The sequence below is a fragment of the Eurosta solidaginis genome, chromosome 5 (assembly GCF_040869045.1).
Source record: "Eurosta solidaginis isolate ZX-2024a chromosome 5, ASM4086904v1, whole genome shotgun sequence".
Classification (NCBI taxonomy): Eukaryota; Metazoa; Arthropoda; class Insecta; order Diptera; family Tephritidae; genus Eurosta; species Eurosta solidaginis.
The window spans coordinates 206,538,251-206,559,195 of record NC_090323.1 but is presented as its reverse complement, the minus strand read 5'-3'; the positions used below and the strand labels follow the sequence as shown (position 1 = coordinate 206,559,195).

The following is a 20,945-nucleotide window of genomic DNA, read 5'->3' as shown; positions in this document are numbered from 1 at the left end:
TCAGTGCAAATTTAGTAGCTACAACAACAGAAAGTGAGAAAGCAAAAACGTTAGCTGAGTATTGCACAACGCCAACAACAGAGGTAATAACAGCGACAACAACAACAATAGCGGCAACACCCCTAACTACATCGTTAATAACTGCGTTAACGCCTAGTGTGGTTGTCACTAATCAGGTTTTAGAAAATTCCAACGAAACATCAACAACGACAACGCCATCAGCAACAATAACAGGCACTGCAATATCAATAAATCCGTCAATACCCTCGCAAGCGACAACAAAAACATTCACAAACCCAACAACTGCATCATTTTTATCTACAGCACCAGCTGAAACAACAACAGCAACAAAAACGTTAACAACAACAACCACGCCGACGAGATCATCAAAAACCCCATTACCCCTGCTATCAGCCGGAATCTCAACGATTCCACCATTAACAAAAACGATTTTGTCATCAATCCAACACGAAGCTAGCGCAACAAGAATACGCAATATAACAACAACAGAAACAACAAGTCGTTGTCGTCGTCAGGCGTCGACAATAAATACGAATATGAAAACAAATATATTACCTCAAACAATAGAAACAACAACATCAGCGGGAGGAGCAACAAGTATTTCAAGAAAAGAAACAACGACAACAACAACATCTAATATGCCAATAATATCAACAATCGAAGAGGAATTTGCAAAAATTATGAAATCTCGCACTGATAATACAAACTCAGGCAATTACATTTTGAATAATTATCGCAATAAATATAGAAAAAAGTCTGATATGAAGGAAAACGATACAAAGTTAATCGATAGCAGTTTGGAAACTACGTCAAGCAATAATGGAGGTTGGGACTTATCAGCACCTTTGATAGCAGAAAGCTCTGCAAAGGCAGCTCCTACAACAGAAAGTTCAACAACATCAACAACAATCTGCAAATCACCAGTCAAGGTCATCATAACCCCTGCCGACTCAGGTTCTGCTGATGAAATCGTATATTGTGGCAGCAGATTCATTAATGATGCGCCGGAACTTATAAAGGTGAGTTAACGTTTTTTGATAAGCCTGTGGTATAGGCCCACCCATTGCTTAGTGTTATGGCCTTAGAGATTTGTACCAGGTGACCGAGTCTCGCTACAGTTTCACTATAGGCCATCTTATGTATATACAAAATAAAGGTAGGGTAACAACCCTACTAAACATATTTTTATTGAAAGCCTATATGAAATACCTTTCGTTTGATTTTTGTATTCGCGTATTTCATTGAATTCAGATAGTCTTGGAATGTGATACACTATCTATGTATCAAATTTCATGCAAACTGGTTGACTAATTTTCGAAGAAGTAATGGTTTAAAAAAAATAAATATAATACAATGGTAGCCCACTTGGGTCCTTTTTCAGTAAATCACGGATTGTCAAGCAAAAAGTGTAAACAAAAGTCAGCTGTTTTATTGCTTTTCATGTATTAACAATAGATTTTTGCCATTCTACGATCTTCTCTGTGAGATATCTTTATAAAGGCATCCTTTCGAAATCTTTACACCATTGATTTATTTTCTGTATGGGACATACATAAATACGAATTTTCCTAAAACCTCGATCCTTGCACCACCCAACGGAGTTGTGATTCAGCACATTAAATTGTCATTAGGCATTGAACCATGTTTAAAGTTTATACATTTGCGGAAAGTTGACTAAAAACGCCGTTCCATAATTTTTAAGGAGTTCTCAAAATATATTGATCCGAGCGCAATTAAAGTGAGTGCGGTACCTAATTCATCAAGTACTTTCCTATGGTCCCATTATGATACCCAAAATCAAGCCTTTTCGTTAGTTATATCCCAAGGCATTTAGTCTTCGATGTTTGTTAACGGTTTATTATCGGTAAATACCGTTCATCATCAGCGATTGGCAATTAACCGCCAAAGCGATTTTCGTAACAAGTTACGATAGCTAATCTTCCTCCACCTGCTTCTCCCAACTCAATAGAGTCACCCCCTTTTCTCTGCCTTCAAACTGCGGTTTCGATCGAAATATGTACTTTCTTACACATCTTGTTTTCGTCAATTTACAAACATGGCCTAGCCAGCGAAGCCTTTGGACTTTTATTCGCTTCACTATCTTTATCTCCTTCGATATTTGCTGTCGGCATCACGAATAGGACCATAAGCCTTCTCTCTCCAGCCCTCTAAAATCCATTTCATCATCTCTCGACACCGTCCATGATTCCGAGCCATATATCTGAACAGGTATGACGGCCAACTTGTAGAGCTTTATTTTTGAAGTAAACAAGAAAAGATGGTGAGTTTCGATTCTCTTCAGAATTACGCCATAGTGAAAATCTGGTCGTTACTAGATTTGCCAAGACTGAAGCCGCGCTAAGGTGAAATCAGTTCAGTGACTTTGAACTTCGGTCTTTTGCACAGTACGCAAGATATATCCTTATACGCGTTATTGAATAAATAGCGATACCGGTTTGTTACTGATGTCAAATTTGTGATCGATAACACACGCTACGAAGAGATATCGACCGATATACATGCGAAAGATTTTTGTCATCCCTTGTCAAATTTGGTTTAGAGGCAAAACGGTTTCGGCAATGAGCCGGTCCTATATACATCAAGTATACAACCTGTGGGAAAATCAAAAAGTCGCATATCGATTTTTTATCGACGTTTTATTGATTTTAATCAACGTGTTATCGCTAATATTTGTTGTCGATAAGTAGTGAAATTGTTATCGAAAAGATATTGATGACTAAAGAAAATATGCAAAGAAGGCAATTGGGATAAGGTTTACAATAACTAAGGCATGACGTGGCTGAATGCGTTTGTAACACTTCAACAATGGTAGGAGTGCGGGTTCAAAAAAGGCTTTGAAGAGATTTACAAGGTATAATCGAAACATCTGTCGCCTTGTCCGTCCTGATGTCACGTTGTTTAAATTTTTCCCAAATTATTAAATAAATTACAAAATCATGCCGAAAAGATTCCTAACTCATCCTCAAGACGAGAGTTTGAAAAGATCCCTTACGAATAAGGTTATCGATTATTTTGATGGTACCACGAAAGTTTACTACATCTATCACATTTTATACCCTGCAGAAAAATTAGGAACCAGCCTTAAAATAATACGGTTCTAGATCTAATAATTTCATTTATCAGACAGATTATTTATTTATTTCAAAGTAAATCTAGGACAAATTAAAATATCCTTACAGACTATTTACAAATTATTAGCTTAAATATTATCTACCATATCAAGTCATTTAGTATAAGTTTAAACTTTGATTTATTTACTGAAAAATCAATTTCCCTGGCATTAGTAAGAAGACTGAATTCCTTCAATGCCCTAGCAATAGGCGAATTAGCGACATATGTCGTTCTGGCCCTATCCAATAAAAAAATATCATGATTTTGAAGTGTTCTAGATGGTATATAAAAGGTGGAACAAAAAACGACACTGAAGACAATGCCGAAATCGGTTTCTCTCCAAATCAAATTCGACAAGGAATGATGGAAAATAGAATAGTGAAATAGAACTAGTACTGTAGTCAAATGGTATAGCTCTAAGCTAGCGCATATTTTCGGCAGGGTTTCTTTCATATATATATAACTATGTATGAGTATATACCCTGAGCTGTATCACCATGTAAGCAGTGATGATTGTAATTATTATTTTTATTTTTAACAAATATTAACATTTTTAGTAAACACTCAGTTTTCCGACTGTTAATTACCGCTTTTTCTAGGTAATGACATTATGTAAATTTGATGGCAATTATGTCATTGCCATATGTTTTTGCTGATTCCAGACCACAACTTCTTCTTTTTTTCTCGATACGGTTCTTCGGTTTTGTTTTCATTCGTATTTTCACGGATTTTGTTTTTAATTTCAACGTAAACTGAGCTTTTGGTATTAAGTTACGCGATTATGAATGTCACGTACTAATTTCGATACTCACAAAAATTGTGAATAATGACTTTGGGGTTTTTTATTGTTATTGTCTTACAATTTTCTTATTCAACGCTAACGGCCAGCTTTATTCCGTTCATTAGATAGTTTTCTACTGGGTTTCCGGTCATAAAGGTATAAAAGGAAACGAAAAGGCCAATGAGTTGACAAGGGACGGTTGATGTCTTAATCCGCTTGGGAGAAATCAAAAGGCGACAAGAGTTGCATATGTCACTCAGGAAAGGAAGTCTTAGACTCTCAAAGTCACCCATATCCCTAGAGAGGGAAGGCTTAGACCTCATGATGGGCGTACTAAGGCGACGCCTTATGGCGTCACAAGCTTATAAATAAGGCCTCGTTATTAACAGCAAATGTAGGAACTGCGGGCTGCAGGAAGAAACGGTGGAGTACGTTCTGTCTTTGTGCTTTGCAGTCGTGAGGTCAAGGCTCCAGCTATACATGTGGCAGAGTTGCCAGATCTTGAGGCAGAAATCGAGCCAAGAGGACGAAGTTAATTTATAACATTAGCACTGGTACCTAATTGAGTTTTTCCGCTTGGTCGTCAAATAAATTCTGGTAACGTAACGGACGCTTTCCATTGTCAAGCAACGATTTTCTATGTAGCTTTAGCTTACGTACTGTTATCTAATGTGGTATTTGAACAGGCCTACATGCGGTCCAAGTGAGCTTGTCCTATACCTTAAACTAAGATAACCTAAGAAATTTTTTGTAGTGTAACTTGTTTGAGTAAATAACTGCGCACACAGTTGATCATCCACCTTCCGGATGCTAAACATGTCCCATTCACAAATATTTCCCATCAGCTTATAATTTAAGTCTCGCCTTATTCATGGTCATAAAATCGTAAAAAAACGTGAGAAATTCGCTGTGCTTGCAATTATGCAACCGAGACTGCCCACAAAGTTCCTACAACTGCACAAAAACATCTCAATGTTGTCCATCCCAAAAAAGGTAGCTGTTTACGTACATACATTTCCACATGCAGATAATTATCTATTGGCAATAAAGCTCAATATTCATTCTATACAAATGCCTCAAGCTCCCTGATCGCACGCATTCCCAGTGACTCATGACTTAAGACTGTGATTTACAAGTTTATGCCTACAAATTGTTGCACCAGACTGCCAGTAATTTCTTACTTCATACATCAATGTTAATACATATCTATCGTATTGTCAATTTGCAATGCATCCGATCTCACTGGCGTGATGATGACGTGCGCTCAGGCGCATGCCGCACATCCAGCCGTTACAGTGATACCGATAACGATGACTCAGCGTAGTTTTGGGGGAAAGTCATGGAAGAGGCAACTCGCATTGAGAATGTGCTGATGAGCTTTGCCTGCTTTTGGCATTCCAAGCTCTTCATGTCACATGACGACACACTGGCTGACAAAGGGATGTATACTTGTAGCTAACAGTCAGTGGGGAAGCAGAAATTCATTATAAATAAATGTGAATGAAAGTTCCATGTGTTGACAACGACTGGAAGTGAACATGTTTGAGTGCGCGTGATTTTAGCGATAGCTCCGAAACGAAGACATGCCACTGCTGTGTGTGAGCTCAGTGACGTTGTTCAAGTCTAGCTTTTTGTATTTGGCAAATTGCGCCAATTTAAAATAGCTCGATTGTATTTTTTGAATATTGTGTGGAAAACTGAGTTTATTAATTTCTTGAAAATTGTTTGGTGATTCATCGTAGAGGTTCTATTAACAACCCTGCCCGTGTTTTTCATTACTGTTCATTAGTTTAAATTACAGTCATATGTATGTATGTATGTACCCAGGCCCGACGAGAGCGAGGGGGAATGGGGGGGGGGGGGGATTCTCCCGGACCCGGGGTTTCTCAGGGGGCCCGCGATTTAGAGGTACTAAGACATTTTTTTTTTAATTCAGGAGAGTCTTTAGTTTTTCCATGTGCAAATTTTTAGCCGAATTTCAAAAGCAACGAATATTGATAATGATGTTTTGCTTGGGCCTAAGGAGACAATAAAAACATCAAACAAAAATGTGTTTCTCGGGGGGGCCGCGATTTAGAGGTACTAAGAAATTTTTTTTTAATTCAGGAGAGTCTTTAGTTGTTCCATGTGCAAATTTTGAGCCGAATTTCAAAAGCAACGAATATTGATTTTGATTCTTTACTTGGGCCTGAGGAGGCAATAAAAACATCAAACAAAAATGTGTTTCTCAGGGGGCCCGCGATTTAGAGGTACTAAGACATTTTTTTTTAATTCAGGAGAGCCTTTAGTTGTTCCATGTGCAAATTTTAAGCCGAATTTCAAAAGCAACGAATATTGATAATGATGTTTTGCCTGGGCCTGAGGAGACAATAAAAACATCAAACAACAATGTATATTTACATGAATCCGAAATCGTAAAGTGTTCGTGGTGACACTGATGAAGGTTCATCTTCAAAAAGTCTTCCAACAATACCACCAACTCTGTATCAAAGTCCAGATTGTTTAAACCACTTCGATAACGGTACCGTGAATAATGAGTTTTTGCGATCTGAAGAAGTCAACGAAGTAGTTCGTCGAGGTCATCAAAAGTGTCCTGTTATTTTTCCACGTGATTGTCATGACGAAGCATTTCCTACCTGATGGTTAAACAGAATCTTGCCAAATGGAGAGAAAGTAGAGCGTGACTGGTTGTTGCGGAGTGCCAGCAGCAATGCTTTTTATTGCCTACCATGCCGTTTGTTAAGCACCAATACTTTAAATCGACCTAAAATTTGTTGCCCTGGCGGATATTCGAAATTCCAGGTATGGAGGAAGCTATATGATAAACTGTCATAACACGAAAATACTCAAGATCACATTAAATGTTATATTAAATGGCGATCTTTACAAAATCTAATTCAAAAGGAGGCTACAATTGATACACTTATCAATGACCAGCTAATCACTGCACAAGGGTACGATAAACTCGCCAATATGAAAGGAGCTTACAACGGAGCACTACGTCACATTCTCGACAAAAACTCGAATGCTGATTACTCGCCTTGTGCAACCCACAATCTCAATTTATGTGGTGTTGATGCTGCAATTACTTTCTTCGGAGTTGTACAAAAATGTTTTACTATTTTCAGCAGCAGACCACAACGATGGGACATCCTCAAAAAAAATTTATCGAGCTCTCTTCATAGTCATTCTCAAGTACATCAAGAAGTTCGAATGTATCTTGCTGTCCTCAATTTGGTTCAAAATACTGACTACCATTAATGAAAGAAACGTGGTCCTCCAAGCTAGATACGCCACCATAGATGTTGAGGTCCGACATCTAGATGCCTTATTAGCTGATTTGAAGTTGATCAGGAACCAATGGGAAACAATTTTAAACGAATGCAAAACAGTTGCTATTCAATTCAGCATCTCGCCAAAGTTTCCGGACATTCGAAAGAGAAAACCCAAAAGACGTTCTGAAGATAATTTAAATGAGATGATTTCCGATGATTCAGAGTCTGATTTTAAAAACAATACATTCCTGGTGATCGTTGATTCGGTAATAATGCCTGTGATTATTGAACGATTTGCAGCTATGAGAAATTTGAGCGAGACGTTTTCCTTTTGTGGAAATTTGAAGACATGAATGAAATTACGGTTCGGGCGAGCGCAGAAAAAATTTGTTGAAAAATACAAGTCGGACATTTCTCAAAGCTTAGAATGCGAAATAATTCACTTGAAACACATTTACGAAGCAAATTTTGATAAAGGTCTGTCACCATTGAAATTACTAAATGCTATCTATGTTCAAAATCTGTATACGATTTTCCCCAACATTTGTGTTCCTTTACGTATATTTTGCACTATACCTGTCACTGTAGCTAGTGCAGAACGTTCCTTCAGCGTCCTTTCAAGGATCAAAAACTTTCATAGATTGCGTTCATCTAAAGAGAGAGTTTTGGGACTTGCCACGCTTTGTGTTGAATCTGTTTTGGCAAGACAGTTAAATTTTGATATTATTATAAAAAAAATTTTGTAGCGAAAAAAGCAAGTAAAGCCACTCCGTGATATCCGAACTTTCTATATTGAATAAGTAAAATTTATAATCATCATTAACTTTATCAGTAATGTATTAAAATGTTGCCAAATAACTAGAAAAGATTATTTGAAACAATATGTGGCTGTTAAAAGAGAATTTTATTTCTACGTTGCAATAAAATAGTATAAATATTAAATATTCTGTGTTAATTTTATTTTCAGCTCTTAGTCCAAAAATCATTTAGTTGATGTGGCAAAAAATTTTTTTTGATGTAATCCATCAATAATAATTCATGAATGAGACGTCATTAACACAAATTAATCAAATGTATTAATAGATTTTTTTTTTGGGGCCCCGTAAATTGTTTAGTCCCGGGCCCGGATTTTCTAGCTACGGCCCTGTATGTACCTATCTAAAATGTGAAGGCATATGTCATTATTGTTGTTCACTTGTATTATTTTATTAAAAGAATGTGATTTCAGAAATGTAGATATCTTTGATAGAGTAAGCGATACTTTATGAATGAAATGAGAAACAAGTAAATGAGACTACGTAAAAGACTCGGCATCTTATTCAGGGTCATATTGTGTAAAAAGTTTAGAACAGTCCTGATGATGATGATATGAATGCGCTTTTTTGAAACGGGTACATCTTAAAAGCCGTGTTCTAGTTTATAAGAACTGGATACTCTTTTGAACCGGGTACTTTTTCAAGTCACAGAAATTGACAGTTTCGCTCTACAAGTTTAATGACTACATCCGATGTAGCCGCACCTGTACCAGCAGTTTCAGACCCACCTACGACTTAGCAAGTTAAAAACAAGTTCAAAAGGTCTGTATGTCCTTCTTTATAGGACTTTTTAAGGAACATCACAATGTTAAAAGTGTCAGTTGAAAGCACTGCTAGGGTACATAATTAGAACTAGTACCGTTTCTTAGTTGGGCATTGCTGCGCTAGTTTGAAACTAGTGTGATCGCTGGAGGGAGGTCACAAGTCGAAGTGATCTGGATGAAAATAGTGTGCTCTACCCATTGAACTAGCACATCCGCATAGCAAAACATATGAAACACTTCATATGCATAACAAAATGTTGTCAAGAAGAATTCCCGACTCTTAGCACTTTTCACAAATGAAATTTTTTCAGAAGTAAGTTTAATCCTTTCGTTTTCCTTTTTTAAAAACAGAACTATCTGCAAGTTTGTGTTAGTTTTTCATATATTTTTGACAGATGCTGAACTCTATAGACTAAACTATAGACCAAATATTCTTTCTTTATATAACGAAAAAAAAACTGCAGCAATTAATCAAAATTTTTTAAAATTATTATCAAGGCGAATTCAGTACCAGGTGTTGTTATCCCAACAGCTGATTGCTTCTTCTTGATTATTTTCCATACAGCCCTTGTACTTTAATATGTCAGTTAATCGAAATCAAATAAAATTTTCTTTTGACTTGATATTCTTCTACACGGCGAATCGGTTGACTTCGCTTTGCCACCACCTGGTATGAAAACTTTTAAATAAATAATTGAACAAATAAACAATAGATGTCATAAAAATAATGGCACATTTCTTAGTTTTTGACAGTACATTGCAACTTAAAAAGAAAAATACTTGTAATCTAAAATAATGAATTGGGTTGGCCTTCTTAGCCAAAAGAAGAAAAAAACCAAAACATTTAGTTATGAACTGATGACGCAGCGAGCACCACTGATGGTTCAAGAACGTTCAAAGAGGGCAACAACTTTTCAGCATCACCAAATACTAAATTGAATAATTTGGAAATAAATACTATGTACCACCTGAGGAGCAAAATAGATACAACATGAATTTCATTGAGAAATTAGTAAAATAGTTGTGTTCGTGGCTACTACAATTTGTAGCGGAACATAGATGTAATTTTTCTATTTTGAGTTTGTTTTTAACAAAATTATAAGCGATGCGAGCTTTGTTATATTTCTTTGATGTGCATGGGCTTCTTCCGCTGCAAATTATAGCGCCGTACGTACATTAGGAGGGCCTTATTTTTCGACTTTTAAAAAGTTAACGGGGGCATCCCGTAAAATCTTTTTTTACTCGAAAATACTGATACCGTATAGTTTTTTAAGGGTTTTAAGAGTAGCAACCTCTTAGAGGGTCAAACTTAGAAAAATCATTGTAATAACCCTCTCTCGACGTATTGACTCTGGTACGTTGTTATTAATTATAGTACAATGAAATATAATACAAAACAAGTAAGGAACGCTAAGTTCGGGTGTAACCGAACATTACATACTCAGCTGAGAGGTTTGGTAACAAAATAAGAGAAACACACCATGTAGGAAAATGAACCGAGGGTAACCCTGGAATGTGTTTGTATGATATTGGTATCAAATGAAAGGTATTAAAGAGCATTTTAAAAGGGAAGGGGCCATAGTTCTAAAGGTGGACGCCTTTTCGGGATATCGCCATAAAGGTGGACCAGGGGTGACTCTGGAATGTGTTTGTACGATATGGGTATCAAATGAAAGGTGGTCTTGAGTATTTTAAAAGGGAGTAATCCTTAGTTCTATAGGTGGACGCCTTTTCGAGATATCGCCATAAAAGTGGACCAGGGGTGACTCTAGAAAGCGTTTGTACGATATGGGTATCAAATTAAAGGTATTAATGAGTGTTTTAAAAGGGAATGGCCGTTAGTTGTATATGTGAAGGCGTTTTCGAGATATCGACCAAAATGTGGACCAGGGTGAACCAGAACATCATATGTCGGGTACCGCTAATTTATTTATATATGTAATATCACGAACAGTATTCCTGCTAAGATTTTTTTAAGATTTTTCGTGATTTTCTAGATCAAAAAAGTGGGCGTGGTAATAGTCATACCAAGATATAGTGAGTTCAGATAAGTACGTGAACTAAGTTTATTGTAAAGATATATCGATTTTTGCTCAAGGACAGCCGGTCGGCTGTGTATAAAACTGGGCGTGGCTTTAACCGATTTAGCCCATTTTCACAGAAAACAGTTACAGTCATAGAATCTATGCCCCTACCAAATTTCACAAGGTTTGGTAAATTTTTGTTCGACTTATGACATTAAAAGTATTCTAGACAAATTAAATGAAAAAGGGCGGAGCCACGCCCATTGCGAAATTTTCTTTAATTTTTGTATTTTGTTACACCATATCATTACTGGAGTTGAATGTTGACATAATTTACTTATATACTGTAAAGATATTAATTTTTTTGTTAAAATTTGACTTTAAAAATTTTTTTTTAAAAAGTGGGCGTGTTCGTCATCCGATTTTGCTAATTTTTATTGAGCACACATATAGTAATAGAAGTAACGTTCCTGACAAATTTCATCAGGATATCTTCAACGACTGCCAAATTACAGCTTGCAAAACTTCTAAATTACCTTCTTTCAAAAGTGGGCGGTGCCACGCCCATTGTCCAAAATTTTACTAATTTTCTATTCTGTGTCATAAGGTCAACAAACCTACCAAGTTTCATCGCTTTATCCGTCTTTCGTTATCAATTATCGCAATTTTTCGGTTTTTCGCAATTTTCGATATCGAAAAAGTGGGCGTGGTTATAGTCCGATTTCGTTCATTTTAAATAGCGATCTGAGATGAGTGCCCAGGAACCTACATTCCAAATTTCATCAAGATACCTCAAAATTTACCAAGTTATCGTGTTAACGGACAGACGGACGGACGGATGGACATGGCTCAATCAAATTTTTTTTCGATACTGATGATTTTGATATATGGAAGTCTATATCTATCTCGACTCCTTCATACCTGTACAACCAACCGTTATCCAATCAAATTGAATATGCTCTGTGTGCAAAGCAGTTGAAAAGGGAAGCGAGACGCCTTTTCAGGAAGAAAAAAGCAGAAGCAGAAAGGCGTGAGTGCGAGGAGCTTGAGCTGCTAGCCACCAGAAATAACGCCCGAAAATTCTACCAAAAAATACGGCGACAGACGGAAGGTTTTAAGACCGGGACAAACTCCTGTAGGAATGAAAACGGTGACCTTGTAACTGATGTCCAGAGAGTGCTTAGATTATGGAGGGAATATTTCTCTGCTCTCCTAAATGGAGGCAGCAATTCACCGCACAGAGATGAAGAACCCGATCCCGCAATCGATGATGATGGAATATATGTCCCCCCGCCCGATTATGACGAAGTTAGAATAGCAATAAACAGAGTGAAAAACAACAAGGCCGTGGGCGCTAATGGATTGCCCGCGGAGCTATTCAAGTACGGCGGCGAGGAGTTGGTAAAGCGCATGCAGCAGCTTCTTAGCAAAATATGGGGGACGAGTGCATGCCCGACGGTTGGAATCTAAGTGTTCTTTGCCCAGTCCACAAGAAGGAGGATACTGCAAAATGCACCAACTATCGTGGAATCAGCCTTCTTAATATCGCATATAAAGTCCTTTCAAGTGTATTGTGCGAAAGATTGAAGCCCACCGTGAACCGGCTGATTGGACCTTATCAGTGGGGCTTCAGACCTGGTAAATCTACCATCGACCAGATTTTCACAATGCGCCAAATCTTGGAAAAAACCCGTGAAAAGAGAATCGACACACATCACCTCTTCGTCGACTTTAAAGCCGCCTTCGACAGCACGAAAAGGAGCTGCCTATATGCCGCTATGTCTGAATTTGGTTTCCCCGCAAAACTTATACGGCTGTGCAAAATGACGTTGAGCAACACCATCAGCTCAGTCAGAAATAGGATGGACCTCTCCGAGCCGTTCGAAACTAAACGAGGTTTCAGACAGGGTGACCCCCTATCGTGCGATTTCTTTAATTTGATGCTGGAGAAAATTATACTAGCTGCAGAGCTTAACCGCACTGGAACAATATACTATAAAAGCGTGCAATTACTGGCATATGCTGATGACATTGATATCATCGGCCTAAACACCCGCGCTGTTAGTTCTGCTTACTCCAAACTGGAAAAAGAAGCGGTAAAGATGGGTTTGATGGTGAATGAGGACAAAACGAAGTACCTGCTGTCATCGAGCAAAGAGTCAGCGCATATGCGCCTTGGCAACCACGCTACTGTTGGCAGCCATAATTTGGAAATAGTAAAAGACTTCGTTTATTTGGGAACCAGCATCAACACTAGCAACAACATCAGCACTGAAATCCAGCGAAGAATCAATCTTGCCAATAAATGCTACTTTGGACTAGGTAGGCAATTGAAAAGTGAAGTCCTCTCCCGGCGAACGAAAATCATACTCTACAAGTCACTTATCGTACCCGTCCTGCTATATGGGGCAGAAGCATGGACCATGACAACAGCAGATGAAGCGGCTTTGGGAGTGTTCGAGAGAAAAGTTCTTCGAAATATTTATGGACCTCTACGCGTTGGCGATGGCGAGTACCGAAGAAGATTTAATGATGAGCTGTATGAGCTATACGCAGACATCAACATAGTCCAGCGAATTAAAACGCAGCGGCTGCGATGGCTAGGCAATGTTATGCGAATGAAAGCTGATGCTACGGCCAAGAAAGTGTTTCTATCGGAACCCGCCTATGGAAGCAGAGGTAGAGGGCGGCCCCCACTCCGTCGGAAGGACCAGGTGGAAAACGATTTAAACTCCCTTGGTGTGACCAATTGGCGCCGGTTGGCGGAGCGAAGGAGCGACTGGCGTGCTTTGATGGACGGCCATAACCGTTTAAACGGTTAAACGCCAATTAAGTAAGTAAGTAAGTGTGCAAAGCACGCTGAGTATATAAAAGCTAGTGCATTACATATATCATTCCCTCATCTCGTTTATTTTTTTTTTAATTCTGTTATCCACGCATCGAGGTTAAGGCCCAACTCGTATATTACATAGTGAATGCTTAGTGCTTCTAGAGCAACCAAAAGGCATCAGGAGGACTACGCAAAAAAAATTTAGTGAATGCGAAAACTAGCGCTAATAATCGTGTCATTCATTTTGGTTTTTAAACGGTTTTATTTAGCTTGACTTGACAGGCCGGCTGCACGGCCGTTGTGAACGAATTTTGTAATTTAAGTTTAAGTAACTTCCCGATAAATTGCAAGCTTGAAACTTGGAATATAGTTCAGAACCCGATGACAATGCAATAATAAGAAAGAAACACGCCGATAGGTGGCGCATGGATCGAAATATTTCAAAAATTCGTATTTGTGGTCCGAATTGGTTCATATTTGGAACACATAATACATACACGAATAGAAAGCGAGCTATGAAAAAAAATCGCCGCTATGTGGCGCAAGGATCTAGATATTAAAAAAAATCGTATTTGTAGTCCGATTGGGCTCATATTTGGAACACATAATACATACAAGAATAGAAAGTGACCTATGAAAAAAATCTCCGCTAGGTGGCGCAAGGATCGAGGTATTCAAAAAAATCGTATTTATGGTCCGATTGGGCTCATATTTGGAACACATAATACATACAAGAATAGAAAGAGACGTATGAAAAAAATCACACATAATACATACAAGAATAGAAAGAGACGTATGAAAAAAATCACCGCTAGGTGGCGCAAGGATCTAGATATTCAAAAAAATCGTATTTGTAGTCCGATTGGGCTCATATTTGGAACACATACATATTTGGAATACATACATGCATAGAAACCGGCCTATGAAAAAAATCGCCGCTAGGTTGCGCAAGGATCGAGATATTAAAAAAAATCGTATTTGTGGTCCGATTTGGTCCATATTTGGAACACATAATACATACATGAATAGAAAGCGACTTATGATGTCCGATTTGGCTCATATTTGGAACAAATATTACATATATTCCGGTAGAAGTGACATCAAAATATTTTGGAGTTCGAGGAGGGACAAACATACGTGGTGGAGAGTCGAGTAAAGTCTTTGGAAGGATTATGTATTGAGGACTTAGATTGTAATAAATTGTCAAGAAAGAATCCTTGTAATAATGAGTCACTAAATGAACTAAATAGAATGAGAAATAATAGGTATTAAATAAAGACTAAAAACTTGAAAATAAAATAATTAAAAAATTTGTTTTAGTTAAACGGTTTTTTTGAAAACAATATTTACATGAAGTAATGATAATACTAAAAGTTAGAAAATAATTAGGTAGGTCCTAGGTACTAGTCATCACACTCCCCGTCAATCTAGGGCGTCGATCAGACAATTAAATAAAAGCGTTTGACGCGTCAAATTTCTATTGATAGTCATATATAAGACCAAGTGAACCTTAATCAGGTTATGCTACGCCTCACATTTTTAGAAATTTCATACGTCCAACGCTTTTATTTAATTGTCTGTTCAACGCCCTAGATTGATGAGGAGTGTGATGACTAGTACCTAGGACCTACCTAACTATTTTCTAGCTTTTAGTATTATTATTATTTCATGTAAGTATTGTTTTCAATAAAACCGTTTAACTTAAACATTTTTTTTAAATTATTTTATTTATATGAAAGTGTTTTAGTGTTTAGCTTTATTACACAGATAAAATAGGAAACAATAGAAAAAAATTTGTTATGTAGGTTTTTCAAATGTCTGCTTATAAATAAATAATTAAATACAAGGCGCGATAACCTCAGAAGATTTTATGCAGAGCTTCTCTTCCTATTTGCGTCGTTCTTCTTTTAATTTTTCCTACAAATTAACGAGACTGGAGTTACATGTTTTATGCCGACTCTGAACGGCATATGCAAGGCGGATTCATTTTCACAGAGAAGCTTTTCATGTCAGAAAGTGTTTGCCAAACCACTGCCGATGGCCACCCCGCTTTGAATAACTTTTTTCTATTGAAAAAAACTTGTTTCTAAATTTTCGATGTCACTTTGTCCGGGGTTTGAAACCTGGATATTCGATGTGGTACGCGGAGCACGCTACCTTAACACCACGGCGGCCGCCGTGGGGCAAACAATAATTGGAAAGTTTCTAGAAAGGTAAAATAGTACCCTAAAAGGACCATGCTCAACCGCCACACTACCATAGAAGCACCATGCGCCACACGTGGCAATGACCTATTAAAATTCAAGCCTTTTTTCATTTTTCAAAAAATTGAGAAAAATACTGGAATAGTTTGTTAGGATAGAGGGCCAATTAAGAAAGTGCCTTTTTTTGGACCCGTATAAAGACCACCCTAATATACATAATCTAGCTTGATATGTACATACTTGTATGAATGTTTACACCATAATAATAACAATAATTAAATAATCATAAAATGATTTATTTTGTTGCATTTGATCAGAAGTTCAAGGCGACGCTGGCACAAGAGGGTTAAACCAACTTGATAAAGTACTCAACATTAATTATTTGTAAACAAATCTTAATATGCTTTTATTTATTGCGATGTGAGTAGATTAAAGTTTTAAAAGTCAATAAAAACAACATAATCAACAGGAATTAATAATAATCGTATCGTCATTATTAAATCATATTAAATACGTCATTAACATTCGGAGTTTTTAAAAATCATCATTGCTAGCATAAGGAATGTATACATTCCGCAGCCGAGGCTCTGCGTCGTCGGTTCTCGTATACGTATCTTAAGCCCCTGGCGTTTCACTGATGTCTCAATATCACCTCCTAAAACGATACGCTAATTCGAATGTGCCCCTGCTACAGTCATTAAATCTATTCTGAGAGATACGATCCTTTAATTGCTCCACTTCTTGGCATTCCCTCTTTACGAGGAATACAGAACCTACTACGCTCTGTGTATAGCGTCCAGTGTCAATGGAACTCCTAGGTATATACTACATTATCAGAAAGTAATTATTTCGACAGTTTTGTTAGAACTTGTGAATCGTAAATGTTGAGCTACGGCGTTTGATACACAGTTTGCCTGAACGTTAAGGGCCATGCTGATGGCCTAGTCCAGAATGTTTCCAGCTCTTTAAGGTAATACAAATAGGCGCAAGGAATAACGCAAGTAAAATGAACAAATCGTGTCTGTTGATCTTGAATTAACAGATATTTGGTTAAGTTATTAATAGCATTCTCGTTAATTGAGCAGATTTTTTTTTGTCTAAGGAACAGATTTGTGTAATACTTTCAGCAGGAGCCAAACTGTAGGCCTCGAATAAGCAATATTCTGTAAAAATTGTAGATTCTCAATTAATCTAATTGGCTGAATTGATTTCATTGTTCATGCCTCTCTCTCTGCATCTAATTTATCTGTTAATTTTCAAGAGAAACTTAAGTTTACGGCGCTCATTACTTTATTCTTATGATCATGATCGTATAAAAAAAAGCCTTCGCTGTTATTCTTATGTTGGCTCTACTAGGGTGACAGTACTTTAAACTGACCGGTCAATAAAGACCTCACATAGACTGAATGTGTCCATGGTGTTGAGGGTGACAGCAATAATTGTTAAATTGTATGGCTTAAGTATGACGAAAATTTTTGTTTGTTGATTTGACCATTACGATTGTCAATTTGTAACATATTTGCGACCACCGTGGTGTGATGGTAGCGTGCTCCGCCTACCACACCGAAGCTCCTGGGTTCACGCCCCAGGCAAAGCAACATCAAAATTTTAGAAACAAGTTTTTTCAATTCGAAGAAAATTTTTCTAAGCGGGGTCTCCCATCGGCAGTGTTTGGCAAGCACTCCGAGTGTATTTCTGCCGTGGAAAGCGTCTCAGTTAAAACTCATCTGCTTTGCAGATGGCGTTCGGAGTAGGCATTAAACAAGTAGGTCCCGTCCCACCAATTTGTAGGAAAAACAAAAAGGAGCACGATGCACATTGGAAGAGAAGTTCAGCCTCAAATACCTTTTTGGAGGTTATCGCGCCTTACGTTAGGTTAGGTTGAACTGGCCGGTCCATGAGGACCTCGCATAGACTGAATAAGTCAGTTGTGTTACCAGAAGTTTGTTTTAACGACCAAACTTAAAAACCCTATCAAAAACCAGGACCTATGTTATAAAAAAACTCCGTCCTCTTGGCAAATACTAGAAGCTTCCTAGGACTTAAGCCACTTGCTGCTTCTAGATCTGACAGCTGTATCGCTCCTAATAGCTGGAGTCTTAGCCTGGCTTGCGCAGGGCACGAGCACAGAACGTGCTCGATTGTTTCCTCCTCCAGCCACACCTCCTACATCTGCTATCACTGACCAAGCCTAATTTAAAGGCATGTGACGCCAGAAGGAAGTGTCCAGTCAGAATACCCGTCATGAGTCTACAGTCCTCTCTTTTTAATGATAGAAGCAACTTTGTTAGTCCAAACTTGTAAGACCTACATATAATCTTCAACACTTTACAGCACCGCGCTTGAACCCACGTCTTTCCTGCTTGGTCGATCATGTGCATCTCTCGCCTTCGCTTGATTTCGCCCAGTCTAATTGGGACGTCTACGGAGCAAGCTTCAAGGGAAACACCCTTTTTAGCTAGTTTGTCCGCTTTTTCATTCCCATCTATTCCCATATGCCCTGGGACCCAATATAGATGTATGCTTCTCCCTATCCCGATTCTCTCCAGGGACTGCTTACACATGCATTTAGATGCTATGCTATGCGAGATTATTGCCTTAATTGCTGCTTGACTGTCAATATAAAAGTTAACACGATTGCAGCTTGGGCTATTTTCTTCCAGAGATTCTACTGCTTTGGTTAAGCCTATTATTTCCGCTTGGAAAACGCTACAGTAATCCGGCAGCCTGTAGGATCTGTTTATTTCCGGATCAGCGCAGTATACCGCAGACCCTACTCCTTCCACTACTTTGGAACCATCTGGGTACGCATGTGTCGCCTCATCCGCCATTTGAGCACCCGTGCGCCAACCGTCCACCTCTATTGTGGCCTTAAGATCGCACTCGAAGCGCAGATAGGGAATCAGGTAGTATGTTCGTCTTGTGATTGATGACGCTATACTACTATGGCCGTATGGTGGGCGCTCAAGCTGCCCCGAGGCACCTAGCCTGGTTGCGGTTGTTAACGCTATGTTCTTTGCTACCAGGTCTACAGATGGAATGGGCAGAATGGCATACAGTGCAGCTGTCGGGATTGTTTTCAGGGCTCCCGTAATGCTAAGGATTGATAGTCTGAGGGGGTACCTCTAATTTTTTGAGGTAGGTTGCTTTATGTGTGCCTTTCCACCAAACAATAATTCCATATGAGGAAGAGAGGGCGATTAGCCCCACGTACACCCCAGCATTCTTTTACATGCATAAAGTGCCGTTGAAGCCTTCTTCACCCTCTCCTCCACGATGAGCTTCCATAACAGCTTACTGTCTAGGGTGATTCCTAGATATTTTGTGCAAGGTTTCTCCTGTAGGGTCACCCCTCGTAACTTAGGCCTGATCCAATTTGGGACCTTGTACCTCTTTGTAAACTAGACCATATCCGTCTTATCCGCGTTGACTTTCAACCCGACATTTGATGCCCAGGTATGAATATCCCGAAGCGCCCGAGCCATCAAAGAGCTAATCGTTGGAAGGCACTTTCCACTTATGACAATTGCAACGTCATCCGCGTAAGCCGTAAGTTTTACGGGTCCCTCATCGAATCGCCTGAGGAGTTGGTTGATGACCAGCGTCCACAACAGAGGTGACAGCACCCTTCCCTGCGGCGTTCCTCTGTCCACTGATTTCGTGGCCTCTCTCCAAGAGTGCGGCACATGATTCAGTCTTATGCACCCATCGAATATTATTTTAAACCATTCCACGACCGCCCTACTTGAGACTTGTAGCATGACCGGGAATATAACATCTGCGCTCGGCGTTTCTCTTCGAACTGGAAATTTCACGCTTGTAGATTATCAGTAGATCCCTGTACTCATTCCGACACGCTTCGCTTTCCGCGGTCTTTGCTAGCTTAAACATTTCTTCTACCTGTCTTTTTAGAAGACTCAGCTCACTTCTCTACCATGGCGGCTTTGATTTTCCTCTGAATCTTCTTAGAGTGCAAGCTTTGTTATACGTAGTCAGAAGCGTCCTTGTTAGGAATTCATTAGAAGCCTCCAGTTCTTCCACATTGGCAACCTATTTCGGTTGCCCCAGTTTGGTTTCTACCTGTTTCTGGAATTAAGTCCAGTTCGTTGGCCTAGGGTTTTTAAAGGTTACTCCCTTCTTTACTCTCTTTAGGGGGATGCTGAAGCTGATATACGCATGGTCGGAGAAGGATGGTGTATTAAGAACCATCCAATCATACCTTGATATATCACGCTCGGAGCTCAGTGTAGTATCCAAAACATTGCTGGATGTTGGCCCAATGTATGTAGGGACATTTCCCCTGTTGGCTATCTGCAAATTGATTTGCAGGATGTAACAAACTAGAGATTTGCCTCTCTCGTTCGTATCTGCTCCTCCCCACGCATTGTGGTGCGCGTTTGCATCCGCGCCTATGACCAACCGCCCTTTGCGCCCTTCGTCCTGTACTAGCCTCTTGCACTCCATCGGAGGAACCTCCGCAGCATGGGTCATATAGAAGGATGCCAGGATAAATGCCTGCTTATTCCTTTGCTCAACCGAGGTCCTCAGTAGTGCAATTAGGCAGCATATATGAATGCAGCTGTTTCCTTACCATTACTACAGCTCGCACCCATCCTTCCGTTTGCGCATAGTAAACGCCAAATCCACACGCGCTATGTCCAGAAACCTTTCCTCCTGATGAGAGCCACGGCTCCTGGATCAGCGCTACGTCAAACGAACCCTCCTCAAGGGTTAGGAGGAATTCGCTCGACGCCACTTTACTGTGTTGGAGGTTTATCTGTAGGACTCGCAGCACCATTGAGCTGTGTGTTCCCCTTCAGCACCTTCGTCGTGACGTCGTCGTCCTCCCCTTCCTCCGTAGGCCGAGATACAGTAAGTACCTTCCAATCATGTGTCGGTATGTTCGGATTCTGATTCTGCAGCTGTCGCAGTGTATCCTCCCACTTCATCACGCATGGTATCCATACCTTAACTTTTGGTACCGTGGGGATTTGCGCTTTATCCAACACCTCAAACCGCGCGTTCGTGCCTTGCCTTTTGAGGTTTGGCACCACTTCCTCCAGCCACCGCAAGCTCGCGATGTTGTCGCACGCTATCAT

The 20,945-nt window shown here is 39.2% G+C and overlaps 1 protein-coding gene across 6 annotated transcripts in view; it reads left to right on the top strand.

Annotated features, from left to right (window-relative positions):
- Sarm (sterile alpha and armadillo motif) overlaps positions 1-20,945 on the top strand; it is a 324,081-nt gene that overhangs the window by 26,746 nt on the left and 276,390 nt on the right. Inside the window, exon 1 of one of the 6 annotated variants that reach the window (XM_067787773.1) lies at positions 628-1,040. The exons of 2 other annotated variants lie outside the window; for them this stretch is intronic. In XM_067787773.1, coding sequence (XP_067643874.1) covers positions 660-1,040 — 381 coding nt within the window. In that variant the 5' untranslated portion in view covers positions 628-659. Of the gene's footprint in view, positions 1-627; positions 1,041-20,945 lie in introns of those variants that run through there. 3 more of the 6 variants (XM_067787771.1, XM_067787772.1, XM_067787776.1) reach the window with 3 other exon arrangements.